The sequence below is a fragment of the Chlorocebus sabaeus genome, chromosome 22, assembly GCF_047675955.1.
Source record: "Chlorocebus sabaeus isolate Y175 chromosome 22, mChlSab1.0.hap1, whole genome shotgun sequence".
NCBI classification, from domain to species: Eukaryota; Metazoa; Chordata; class Mammalia; order Primates; family Cercopithecidae; genus Chlorocebus; species Chlorocebus sabaeus.
This window is the reverse complement of record NC_132925.1, coordinates 20,556,389-20,570,570: the sequence shown is the minus strand read 5'-3', so window position 1 is coordinate 20,570,570 and position 14,182 is coordinate 20,556,389. Positions and strand designations below refer to the sequence as shown.

Below are 14,182 nucleotides of genomic sequence, written 5' to 3'. Positions count from 1 at the left end.
AAAAATAAAATAAATTAAAAATGGTGTTGGGAAAATTGGCTAGCCATATGCAGAAAACTGAAACTGGACCTCTTCTTTATACCTTATACAAAAAATTAACTCAAGATGATTAAAGACTTAAATGTAAGACCTAAAACCATAAAAATCCTGGAAGAAAACCTAGGCAATACCATTCAGGACATAGGCATGGGCAAAGACTTCATGACTAAAACACCAAAAGCAATGACAACAAAAGCCAAAATTGACAAATGGGATCTAATTAAACTAAAGAGCTTCTGCACAGCAAAAGAAACTATCATCAGAGTGAACAGGCAACAACCTATAGAATGGGAGAAAATTTTTGTAATCTATCCATCTGACAAAGGGCTAATACCCAGAATCTACAAAGAACTTAAACAAATTTACAAGAATAAAACAAACAGCCCCATCAAAAAGTGGGCAAAGGATATGAACAGACACTTCTCAAAGGAAGACATTTATGAAGGTAACAAATACATGAAAAAAAAAGTTCATCAGCACTGGTCATTAGAGAAATGCAAATCAAAACCACAATGAGATACCATCTCACACCAGTTAGAATGGCAAATCATCAGAAAGTCAGGAAACAACAGATGCTGGAGAAGATGTGGAGAAATAGAAACACTTTTACACTGTTGGTGGGAGTGTAAATTAGTTCAACCATTGTTGAAGACAGTGTGGCAATTCCTCAGGATCTAGAATCAGAAATACCATTTGACCCAGTAATCCCATTACTGGGTGTATACCCAAAGAATTATAAATTATTCTACTATAAAGACACATGCACATGTATGTTTATTGCAGTAGCAAAGACTTGGAACCAACCCAAATGTCCATCAATGATAGACTGGATAAAGAAAATGTGGCACATATACACCATGGAATACTATGCAGCCATGAAAAAGGATGAGTTCATGTCTTTGCATGGACATGGATTAAACTGGAAACCATCATTCTCAGCAAACTAACACAAGAACAGAAAACCAAACACTGCATGTTCTCACTCATAAGTGGTAGCTGAACAATGAGAACATGTGGACACAGGGAGGGGAACATCACATACTGGGGCCTGCTGGGGAGTTGGGGGCTAGCGGAGGGATAGCATTAGGAGAAATACCTAATGTAGATGATGGGTTGATGGGTGCAACAAACCACCATGGCACATGTATACCAATGTAACAAACTGGCACGTTCTGCACATGTACCCCAGAACTTAAAGTATAATAATAAAAAAACTAAAAATAGAAATACCATATGATCCAGCAATCCCACTGCTAGATATATATTCAAAAGAAAAGAAATCAGTATATCAAAGAAATATCTGCACTCCCATGTTTTTCACAGCACTATTCAAAATAGCCAAGACTTGGAAGCAAACTAAGTATCCATCAACAGACGAATGGATAAAGATAATGCAGTACATATACACAATGGAGTACTATTCAGCCATTAAAAAGAATGAGATCCTGTCATTTGTAACAACGTGTATGAAACTGGAGGTCATTACGTTAAGTGAAATAAACCAGGCACAGAAAGTCAAACTTTGCACATTCTCACTTATTTGGGACCTAAAGAGTTTAAAAAATTGAAATCCTGGAGATAGAGAGTAGAATGAGTGTTACCAGAGGCTGGGAATTACAGTGAGGGGAAGGGAAAGTGGGAATGGTTAATGGGTATGGGTACAAAAATATAGTTAGAATGAATAAGATCTAGTATTTGACAGCACAACAGGGTGATTATAGTCAATAATAATTTTTTTTTAGATAGAATTTCCCTCTGTCACCCAGGCTGAAGTGCAGTGGGTGATCTTAGCTCACTGCAACCTACACCTCCCTGGTTCAAGCAATTCCCCTGCCTCAGCCTCCCAAGTAGCTGGGATTACAGGCGCATGCCACCATACCCAGCTAATTTTTTTGTATTTTTAGTAGAGATAGGGTTTCACCATGTTGGCTAGACTGGTCTTGAACTCCTGACCTCAGGCAATCCACCCATCTTGCCCTCTCAAAGTGCTGGGATTATAAGCCGTAAGCCACCATGCCCAGCCAGTCAATAATAATTTAATTGTATATTTTTAAATAACTAAGAGTGTAATTTGATTGTTTGTAACACAAATAAAGAGTAAATGCTTGAGAATATGGGTACCCCTTTTATCCTGAAGTAATTATTATACATTTTGTGACAGTATCAAAATATCTCTTGTACTCCATAAATATATACACCTACTATGTACCCACTAGTTTTTTTTTAAATAATCTCTTAAAGGTTACTAAGGAATGGGTCAAGGTGATATCTCCACCACCGCATGTTCTGCTACTTTCACTCTAATCCACACCATACCTGTGTAGTGTTGAAAAGGCAGAAAATGTAGCTGGAGATGATCCTGATGCTATCATCATTAACTAGCATCAGATATGCCAGAATCCAGGTAATTCCAAAAACAACTGCAACAGATAATGTGCTAACAATCTTCATCATGGATGACACTTTTTTTGTGCTAGGTGAAAGAAAACAAGAAAAATAATGTAGTTCATTAGGGTTTTACTCATCGACGTCATTATTACTCTCCTATTTAGAATGCATATTCAGCTGCCCATACATATTGTTCACTTAACAATATTAAGCCCCAGGTGGAAAAATGATGCTAAGTCTTACATCACTCTGGAGAAAATCTGATTTAGCAAGTTTTATTTTGACTACATTGATACTTGTTTAAAACCTCAGGCAAACACAGCTCCTTAATACCACAGCAGGCAAATTTCAAGAACCAACTTCTTCACTGACATGGAATTTCAATGTTGTGAGTATTACCACAGATCAGCCAAGGGAGGAATCCCCTTTTTGGCACCTTGGACCTTCCTGAGCCTTAAGTTGATGTGGGAGAGAAAGGTTAGTTAGATGCAGAGCGATCTTCTTCCTCTTATGGAAAGTCTATGCCCCTGGATCGTGGACTTGGCCATGTGACTTACTTTGACCAGTGGAACATTAGCAAATTTATCAAGTAGAGACTTGAAAGCATCTGTTTATTAATTTGCCTTCCCTTACACCTCTTTAGAACCCTGAGACCACTATATTAAGAAGCCTGGACTGGTTTAATGGCAGATGAGAGACTATATGGAGCAGAGATGAGCTTTCCCAACTGAGCAGTTGCTACTAAAACCAACCAAACACCAACCACCAGACATAAAAGTGAGTCATGAAGGATTCAAGACGGCCAAATAGGAACAGCACCGGTCTGCAGCTCCCAGCGAGACTGACGCAGAAGGCGGCTGATTTCTGCATTTTCAACGGAGGTACCCGGTTCATCTCACGGGGACTGATTGGACAATGGATGCAGCCCACAGAGGGCCAGCTGGAGCAGGGTGGGGTGTCGCCTCTCCTGGGAAGCGCAAGGGGTTGGGGAATTTTCTCCCCTACCCAAGGGAAGCCTTGAGGGTCTGAGCCTGAAGAACTCCCGCACTGATACTGCGCTTGTCCCACAGGCTTCCAAACCCACAAACCAGGAGATTCCCTCCAGTTCCTGCCCCACCAAGGCCCTGGGTGTCAAGCACAAAACTGGGCGGCCAATTGGGCAGACACCGAACTAGCTACGGAGCTCTATTTTTTTTTCCCATACCCTAGTGGCGCCTGAAACACTTTTACACTGTTGGTGGGCGTGTAAATTAATTCAACCATTGTGGAAGATAGTGTGGTGCTTCCTCAAGGATCTAGAACTAGAAATACCATTTGACCCAGCCATCCCATTACTGGGCATATGCCCAGAGGATTATAAATCATTCTACAATAAAGACACATGAAGACACATGCACACGTATGTTTATTGCGGCACTATTCACAATAGCAAAGACTTGGAACCAACCCAAATGTCCATCAATGATAGACTGGATTAAGAAAATGTGGCACGTATACACCATGGAATACTATGCAGCCATAAAAAATGATGAGTTCATGTCCTTTGCGTGGACATGGATGAAGCTGGAAACCATCATTCTCAGCAAACTGTCACAAGAACAGAAAACCAAACACTGCATGTTCTCACTCATAAGTGGGAGGTGAACAGTGAGAACACATGGACACAGGGAGGGGAACATCACACACTGGAGCCTGTCAGGTGGTGAGGGGGTAGGGGAGGGATAGCATTAGGAGAAATACCTAATGTAGGTGATGGGTTAACAGATGCAGCAAACCACCAGGGCACGTGTATACCTATGTAACAAAAGCGCACATTCTGCACATGTAACCCAGAACTTAAAATATAATAATAAAAAAAAATTAGCCAGGTGTGGTGGTAGATGCCTGTAATCCTAGCTACTCTGGAGGCTGTGGCAGAGAATTGCTTGAACCCAGGAGGCGGAGGTTACAGTGGCCAAGATCGCACCACTGTACTCCAGCCTGGGTGACAGAGTGAGACTCCATCTCAAAAAAAAAAAAAAAAAAAGTGAGTCATCCTAGATCGTTAATAAGCATCTAAGCCAGTCAAGACAGAACTACCCAGCCAACACTCAACTCATGGCAAATAATAAACATTTGTCATTCTTCACCATTAAGTTTTGGGGCAATTTGTTATGTAGCTACTGAACACATGAAAGTTATTTGTTAAATAATTAAATCACAGTCTGCTTGTCATTATAACTAGGCCAATTTATGAACCACAGTCTATCAGTCAAAATTTAGCAATGCAAATTTAATTGGTATCTGGCCAAACATGATAATTTTTGTATGAAGGAAATAAATCCTAATGCGCAATTAGGTAAAGAAGCCTTTACCAAGGTTTCTTTGCATTGCTATTAAACATACTATTTTTTCTTTCCACTCTCACCACTTATGTTCAGTAAACACACTTTTAATGTTTATCAGTGATAATAGTTTTTACCATATTTCTCCTGAATATGAACTACCATTCACACAGGAAGAATGATATTTACCCTTGATCTGTAAAGTACATATTTCAGATATAGTCCCACTAGAAAAAGGTGCCCAAGTGAAGGCAACAGGCCGCTGACAGCCTGAAAGGAAATGAGTGAGTCTTTGGTGGTTTGTAATGTTGCTGAAGATTTAGTGGAAAAGCTGAGAAAGTTTCATTTTGACCAAGAAATGAACAATGCTGCTATTATAATGAAAATTGACAAGGATAAACGCCAGGTGGTACTGGATGAGGAGCTCGAGGGTATTTCACCAGATGAACTTGAAGATGAACTGCCTGAACGACAACCTCACTTCACTGTGTATAGTTATAAATATCAACATAATGGATGGGAGAGTTCCATATCCTTTGTGCTTTATTTTCTCCAGTTCTGTTGGACGTAAGCCTGAACAACAGATGATGTATGCTGGGAGTAAGAATAAGCTAGCCCAGAGAGCTGAACTAACCAAGGTATTTGAAATAAGAAATATGGAAGACCTAACTGAAGAATGGTTAAGTGATAAACTTGGATTTCTCCACTAATGTGAACTTCTGTGTTTCCAAAGTATTTATGTATTAACCTGACCATATTGGAACCACACATCAATACTTATTTGTGTCTAAAAATGCACTGTTACTTACAGTCTGTTTTCTGCAGTAAAGAAAAATTCTTCATTTGTGCAAAGTTTGAACCAAGAGGAAATCATCTTCATAGTAATGAACCTTTGTATGGTGTTTGCTTGTATTGGTAATTGTTAGGTGGATTGCTTTTCTCCAGGGACTTTTTGCACTCTTGTGACTAATTTCTATACCTTATGATTCAGAATTTGTTACTATTTACAGACACCATTGGAATGTGCATATATTAGATTGTGAGAGACAACAGTTGCCTCCTTTTGACAAATACTGGATATTAGCAGTTTATTTATGAAAATAGCGTATTATCACTTGTCAAATCATTGAAATTAATTTGGGGTCAAAGACTTGAGTGACCCAGTATTGAGCCATGAATAATTGACTGTAGTGTAACCTGCATCACAAGTACATTGATCAGTTCTGTATCTTGTTTGGTTTCCTGTATCTTTTTAATCAAATCTAGAAACTATGTTCATCAATCACTAATTTTTAAGGTTGGGGAGTTAGATTTTATGATAGAATTATGACTGTTAGCTTTTCTTCTTATGGAAAATAGTATCTTAGTCTTAGAAATTGGTGGGTTGTAATAATCAAGGGCTTCATTCCTTTTATGTCATTTCTAAACAGTTTTGCATCTAGGTTAATAACACTTCATTTCTAAAGCACCACTTAATGTCACTAATGAACACTAATTATTTTAAATGTGTTAATAATGTGCCTTTGATTTGTTAGTTTTAAAGTTAGTTTAAGACTTTTACACTGCCAGTATTCCAGATTTGGTGAAATTAATACTTTTTTAAAGATTCCAAATAAAATAATTTTCTAATGTGTATATCTGAAATTTATAATAAAATCAACTTCATATTTTTAAAATTCCAACTATCTGCTTGCATTGGTGAGTATATGGCAGTCGAGAGTTATAATTTTGGGTATATTGTGATTAGTTTTGTGCCATAGGAAAAAAAATCTTTAAACTTTGTCCATAGTTAATAACGTTAAAACAATAATATCACGTCTTATATCCTAAATGTCAGAAGATATTCTGAACTGGCTGCCTGAAGAGTTAACTAAACCAGTCTTGTTAGATGATGGTATTCTTGGCATGAAGCAAGGATTCTGTTATTTGGCATACTTGTAGAAACAAATATATAAGTAACCATTGAATATGAATTTGATAATAGGTCTAGAGAATCTAAAGACTAACCAAATTTGGTGAGTTAATTCTTACATTAAGAACATCTTAGTCATCTCAAAACTAGCAAAATTTAAATTTTGGCATGTTTTCCATTCATGTGCTCTTTGCATTTTATTTTTGAGGTTTCTGTGAGAAGCAAAGATAGTTGGAATTTTCATGATGTTGAATAGAACATCTTCTGTTCCCAACTTTGGCTTCACTAATTTAGAAGTCAGGAAGAAACAGAAAGTTAGTTGGAGATGAGGAAGTTCTAGAGTAGGTGTTTGCTTTGGTTCTTGGTGGGAAAAGATTCTTTATTCCAATTTCCAGAGAGAGAGAAAACTCACCCAGGAAGTTTAACAATTCTTTAAACAGGTATTTTGATATTGGAGAAAAACATGCATATAATTCTGTAGAAATGCAAATGTAATCCAAGTGAGTGGAGAGTGTTTTTAATATTTCTGAATGAAGGAAATGGGTTTTGTTTCACCTGGTTTGCAGCAATAAGAGAAACTAGTGCCACAAGAATGTATTTTTAAATGAAGTTCCTTATTTTGTCTTGCATGTTTTAGTTTTGTTTATTTTTAAATTTGGAGGTCCTCCATAATGTCAGATAATATTGACCTGCCGTACATTAGAACTTTTAGTTCCCCTACTCTCTTTAACAGGAGCAAAGAGCTGTGATAAACCATGCTTTTTTGAGCTTGCCTGACTCCTAGTCAATAACATCTTTTTTGCAACACAACAGATTGAGGTTAGAGGATCAGTAGCACATTTTTATTTCATCTGTTCTATGGGGAGATTGACAAATCTCATGCTCTAAAGTGTTCTCAAATATTTGTATAGATTTCCCTTTCATTTTACTAAAGTTTGCATTGTTCTTTTCAAGTATATTTCCTACTTAGTGTCTTTTTTCTACCATTCCCCAAATAATAACTCCAGGTTTCATAATTCCAGTTTTTACATTCCGTATCTTTCTGATGCAACCATTCCCATTCAGTTTTAATCTTTCTTTCCTTTTTGGCAGCAACTTTTTTCCTGGGACCCTCCTTCATGGTCTTCTAAGTCAGCGTTAGTGTTGAAATTGTTAGCCCTGCATAAGTTCTGCATAGCATCTAATGTCAAAATAAAATCAACTAGTAATCACAATATTATTTAGTGTGGCTTCCATGACAACAAAAAATACATATGAAGAAAACTTCTCAGGTTAGTATGCTGAAATTCCAAAATGTCTGAGTTTTGAATAGTGATCACTTTGTTCTGGTATTGATGCAATTATATTAGGAAAAAAGTTGGTTGACTGCTTTAGTTTAATTGACTTCTAAAATAAATGTGCAAATTGTCTAGTTCTAAAAGTTTACTAAATGCCTAGGGCAGTTAAACATACTGTTGTTTAAGAGCGTGTAGCTAAATTTTTTTACTGTCATTACTAAATAATCTGTGCGCCAAAATGTGTGTCAGTACTTTTCCCTCCCTTTTTATCTCCTATTTTCGGGGTCAAATGTAGCCATAAACTACATCCTTGTCTGACACTTTAGCTAAAAATTTCCAGTTAGGGGAGTTTATTGCCAAATTAAATTTGGCTGTTTCCCCCCAACCCATACAGATATTAAGGAAGGTGTACTTAAAAAATGTTTGAACTACTTCTAAAACCTGAGCAATGCCATTCATCCATATGCGGACAAGTGATGAATAGATATTTTCATAAGAGTTTAAATGCTGTTATTTGGTGGAAGCGGAGGGTAACTTGTATTCTATAAATTCAAGTATTCTTACTATGGTTGCTTTCCCTATTTGTTCAATAAACTGATAATACTGGAATCTGTAGAGTTTGAGCCATGAACAACTTTTGTGAGGATGTGTTTCAAACATTTCTGGACAAATCTTATTTTGTGTTTCTGAAAGAATGTAATAATCTTCTAGGCCACTTAAAATCAATGGTCCCAAGCTGAATATTCTTGAGAAATTTGTTTTTATTATGCCATTTGACATTTCAAATCAGTGCTCATACACAGTAAACTCGTGAAATTGTATTTTCTTGCTTTTTGGAGTATAATTCATATAAATATAATTACTTGAATATTGTTTGAGATCATTAACATGACAGGGCAGTTCCTGCTGATTTCGATGGTCCAATATAATCTCATTCGGCAGACTGGAAACATTAATGGTTTAGTCTTGTGAATTTTAACAGTTCTCTGTCATCATTTGAAAAAACCAACAACTGGCACAACTTCTTAAGCTGTGGTTTCAATCTCTGCTAATTCATATTGCATGTTTATTTTGGACAGTCTTTTGTTAAGCATGGTGCTTGTACTGGTTTAATTAAAATGTTAGCATTAAAAGAAACAAAAGATATAGTCCCACTAAAGATGGTGGCTTTTACTCATCTGGTCACACTAAGTGGATCTATTTGTAAGCTTGCTATAAGCTCACAGATGTGCCTGCATTTATTAAGTCTACTTAAATATGAGCAAAATCTTATAGAATTAAATCTGAACTCATAGTTTCATTAGCACTGTATTCTCGTCAATTTATGCTATGGAGATGGGGTCAGGAGGGGTAGAGTATAAGTGTTTAATAGTTTCTGCTTTTTGTCTCTCCAACTGAATGTTCTTGTTGTATAGCAGGGATGACAATGAAAATGCTTTTTGGAGCCAGAAAGGTTATAGAAAGGAGAGAAGCAGCATGGATATGAACTGGTAAATCAGAAAGCACATGAGCCCTGCAGGGAATGTCAGCTTAGAGTGGCCAGATATTCCAATTTTTTCAAGAGAAAATTCAATTCTTTTTCTTTTTTTTTTTTTTTACATGAAGTTCGCTCTTGTTGCCCAGGCTGGAGTGCAATGGTGCAATCTCGGCTCACCACAACCTTCGCCTCCCAGGTTAAAGCGATTCTCCTGCCTCAGCCTCCCGAGTAGTTGGGACTACAGGCATGTGCCACCACACCTGGCTAAGTTTGTATTTTTAGTAGAGACAGGGTTTCTCCATGTTGGTCAGGCTGGTCTCAAACTACCAAGCTCTGGTGATCCACCCGCCTCGGCTTCCCAAAGTTCTGGGATTACGGGCATGAGCCATTGTGCCCTGCCGAAAATTTAATTTTTAAGTGAGCTCTCCAAATTTTTGTATCTTTGCCACTAATTTAAAACATTTAAGGCTGGGCTTATGCCTGTAATCTGAGCACTTTGGGAAACCAATTGAGGAGGATCACTTGAGCCCAGGAGTTCCAGACCAGCCTCTTTTTGACAGAGACTACATCACTATAAAAAATAGAAAAAGATTAGCTGGGCATGGTAGTGTGTGCCTGTAGTCCCAGCTACTCTGGAGGCTGAGGGGAGAGGATCGCTTGAGTTCGGGAAGTCAAGGCTGCAGTGAGCTGTGATTGTGCCACTGCACACCAGCCTGGATGGCAGAGCAAGACCCTGTCTCAAAAAATAATAATAAAATAAAATAAATAAGAAATTTTAGTGCTATTGTGTAATTCAAGCAATACATGTAAAATACAGCCAACAGGTACTGGATTGTATTAATAAAATGAAAATCCAGGGACCAGCATTTCCTCACAACCCACTCATTTCTTTAATTATTCAAATATGATTTCTTAAATATTTAGGACAAGGGCAGAAAATTTTTTTTCTTGAAGTCTAGGTTTAGTTTTTAGTTGATCCTCGTTTTGTTGAATCCACAGATGTGGAAACCCAGGATATTGAGAGCAGACTATACTGATGTGAGAAGACGAGAAGATCCACTTCCTGAGTCAAAGTGTAAGAGGAAATCTCTCCTGCGAACCACACAGCCCTGCCATTGTCTGAGTTTGAAAGCTCCTGGAACTGTGGATGTGTTATGGTGCTGTGTTACGTGCTGGATGAGCCTTGCCTGGCAGCGTCCCATTCGTTGGGAATCTTACCTTGTCAGGTTCTGGTTATTCTTCCACAGCACTTTGATAGAGATTGTAATAAATATAACAACATTGCTGATGAGGATAATGGTTACAGGTACGATGAATGACCACAACAGTGGACTTTTTATAACACCATCAGGTTCTGGAATTGCCAGCCAGCAGCTGTGGAGAAAAAAAAATATTATTTCAGCAGACTAAGAAAGGTATACCTACTGGTTCCTTGTGCTATTAACATTATTGACATTCACTCACCTGAAAGATCTGCTAAAAGTTAACATCCCTCTGCATTTTATACATTTGAGATGACTTTCGGGCCGGGCGCGGTGGCTCAAGCCTGTAATCCCAGCACTTTGGGAGGCCGAGACGGGCGGATCACGAGGTCAGGAGATCGAGACCATCCTGGTTAACATGGTGAAACCCCGTCTCTACTAAAAAATACAAAAAACTAGCCGGGCGAGGTGGCGGGCGCCTGTAGTCCCAGCTACTCGGGAGGCGGAGGCAGGAGAATGGCGTGAACCCGGGAGGCGGAGCTTGCAGTGAGCTGAGATCCGGCCACTGCACTCCAGCCTGGGCGGCAGAGCGAGACTCCGTCTCAAAAAAAAAAAAAAAAGAGATGACTTTCAAGAATTCCACCCTCTAGAAAAGTGAAATAATATACTGTAACTTTAAACTGTCTCCTATTGATGGGCATTTTTTAAATATTAAATGCTTAAAAAGAGTTTGAAAAAGTTATTTAACCTCATTGTACCTGTTTTGTTTTTGTTTTGTGGGTGGTTTTTTTTTTTTTTTTTTTTTTTTTTTTTTGGTGGTGGTGGTTGTAGTGGTGTTTTTTTCTCATCTGAGGTGAGAATAATAGTAACCACCTACTGGCATTGTTGAAAGAATTAATTAATTCATTTAATAAGTATTTACAGAGTACATACTATTTGCTAGAGATACTGTTTTAGACACCAAGGTATTAGCAGTGAACAAAACAAAAATCCCTTCTTTAATGAGGTTACATTCTACTGCAGAGAAATAGATAAAGTAAATAAAATACACAATATATCAGATGGTGACAAATGCCATGGAGAAAAAGTAAATCAGGTAATGAGAGTAGAAATTACTATGTATATGTGTGTGGAGGGTAGGGGTGTTTCATTTTAAATAGAGTGATCAGGGAAAACCTCACGGAAAAAGCTGTATTTGAGCAAAGACCTGAAGTAGATGATGGAGAAGTGTGTTCCAGGCAGAAATCACTTCAAGTGCAAAGGCCCTGAGGTGACAGCTTAAGAAGGAAAAAAAGGCTAGTGTGGGTGAACCACAGAAAGTGGATAACATTAGTGCAAAGATACAAATTATGTAGGAGCTTTGTGGGTGATTGCTTGTACCCTAGACAACATGGAGAGACATGACATGATCTGCCTTGAGTTTTAAAAGCATTACTCCAGGTGCAGTGATGAGAGAACAGCATGAGCAAAAGTAGGAAATATTAGGTTGGTGCACCAACCTAATAGCTAGGAGTCTATTGCAATAATATGGTAGTTTGGACCAGGAGAGGAGATGTTAAGAAAGAGTCTGATTCCCGATATATTTAAAAGTAAAGCAAAATAATTTATTGATGGGTTGGATGTGGTATTTAGGGGAATTAAGAATGACTCCAAAATCTGAGCACCTAGAAGGATAGAATTACTATTAACTGGGGAAGACGATGAGATGAGCAGGTTTGGGAGGGAAGATGAGGAGATGTCTATTAAACAGTCAAGTGGTGGTGTCAGGCCATTAGGTGTTACAATGATGTGAGAAGCTATGGCACATATTTGGCATTCAATTATTTTTATCTTCTTTCCCCTGGAGTTTTGTAAAACACCATTATTATACATTCCAAAGGATTTCTAAATTTTTTTGCATTGGAATAGTTTTAAAGTATTGAAAATCATATTTCTAATCTGAATGACCTAGGAGGAAACTGAGATGATGTTCCATTCTCTATAATGAATCTAAAAATGCAAAGGCATGCTTCCCTCTAACAGATACAATAGTAAGTCCATCCATAAATAAAATAGTGCCAAGTTTATCTTCAGGATGGTGGAGGTTGATCCGACAAATAGCTATGAACTTGAGGTCTGAAGAGCATTATAATTGGATGCAGATTAAGTGTTTAACTCCTTGATAAGTTTGCCGTGGAACATAGGGAAAGACAGCTATAGCATAAAAGCAATTCTTGAAAAATTTCCCCCAATTATAATTTCCCATGTTAACCTCAACCCTTCGCGAATGTCTGAAACGGCCTACGTGGTAGTGGTACAGAGAACTAGGGGTAGAGCATTAAAGAGGAATGTGGCCTGCCCTACATTTACCCTGCAACTGGGTCTATGCAGAGACAGCAGTACTTCAGGTAACTGGGTCAGGGATTTCAGGATGACTGGCAGAACTGGGAGCAACAGGGGAGCGCACAGGCTGTTGAGGAGCAACTGCTAGGAGAATGACTCAGGAAAACCAAAAATAATCCCTCCTGGGTCTCAATAAATCCTGAAGAAATGTGGCCTTTGATGGCATGTGTGTAGGGTGGAAGGTGGGGGAGAAAGTCCAGGAGGAGGTGGATGCTGGTGTCACACATCCTTTCCTCTCTCCCCAGCTTCTCTTATTATCAGTTACCTCATATCTTCCCCAACAACTAACACCGTAATCAGGAAAGAAGCTGCCTTTAATTATTTATAGCTCAGTGTGAACAAATTTAAGTCAGTTGGCTTCTTTCTTCTGAAGACTTTTAAAGGAGTGAGTCTAGCCCTGTGCATGAGTTAACACCAATTAATAATGCAATTTGAAGTGAATTACCTCACCTATGAGATATTTGCAACTTGGGTATCTCTAATTAGATATTTCTACTTGTGGCATTAAAATTTTAAAACCTTAAATGATATTTAACCGTAATCAAACATAGTGTCTAGGAGCATGAAATAAGGCCAGGCAGTCAGCTCCCCAGCCTACAGTTGGGTGTGACCAGCCCTGGGAAAGATGTGAGTTCCCAGACACCACAGCCTTCCCTTGGTGTACTTGCCCATTTCCAAAAGTTTTGCTTTCATTTGTGTTGGTTTGGGACTTCAGGTGGAATTTGGAGAAAAGAATAGTTAGATTTATAAAATTAGAAGGGAAGATAAATTGAAGAGCAGTTGCCATTTGGTAGCAGAAATGCATATAAAGAGTTGAGTCTCAGTTCAGCTCCACTTTCTTTTCTCCCCCACACAAAAAAAGTAAATGCCATACAGTCAGATGCTTCTGTTACAACAGTTAATTATTCACACTGGAATCACAGGAAGAATTTGTTATGTATGAGAAATCATCATGAACTATTCATTAAAATCATATCAACATAGAATTGGTTTACATGAGTGAGACATATAGAGAGTGTTCAAGTTATTAAATGTTTTCACACTTGATTGATCCCTTGCAGTGACCCCAGAACAGGAATTACTATTATTGTTATTCCCATTTTCTGGATGAGAAAACTAAGATATAGGATTACTAAGGATAATACCTATTGTATCATGATTTTCAGATTTAATGAAAGAAG

The 14,182-nt window shown here is 38.0% G+C and overlaps 1 protein-coding gene and 1 pseudogene across 2 annotated transcripts in view; one reads left to right on the top strand and one right to left on the bottom strand.

The window, feature by feature from the left end:
- Window positions 1–14,182, bottom strand: part of ADGRG7 (adhesion G protein-coupled receptor G7) — a 69,937-nt gene that overhangs the window by 17,638 nt on the left and 38,117 nt on the right. For both annotated transcript variants that reach the window (XM_007986039.3, XM_073009608.1), the window contains 2 exons: window positions 10,636–10,791; window positions 2,356–2,512 (listed from right to left, as the gene is read on the bottom strand). In XM_007986039.3, coding sequence (XP_007984230.3) covers window positions 2,356–2,512; window positions 10,636–10,791 — 313 coding nt within the window. The remainder of the gene's footprint in view (window positions 1–2,355; window positions 2,513–10,635; window positions 10,792–14,182) is intronic.
- LOC140709764 (glia maturation factor beta pseudogene) lies at window positions 5,032–5,499 on the top strand (annotated as a pseudogene).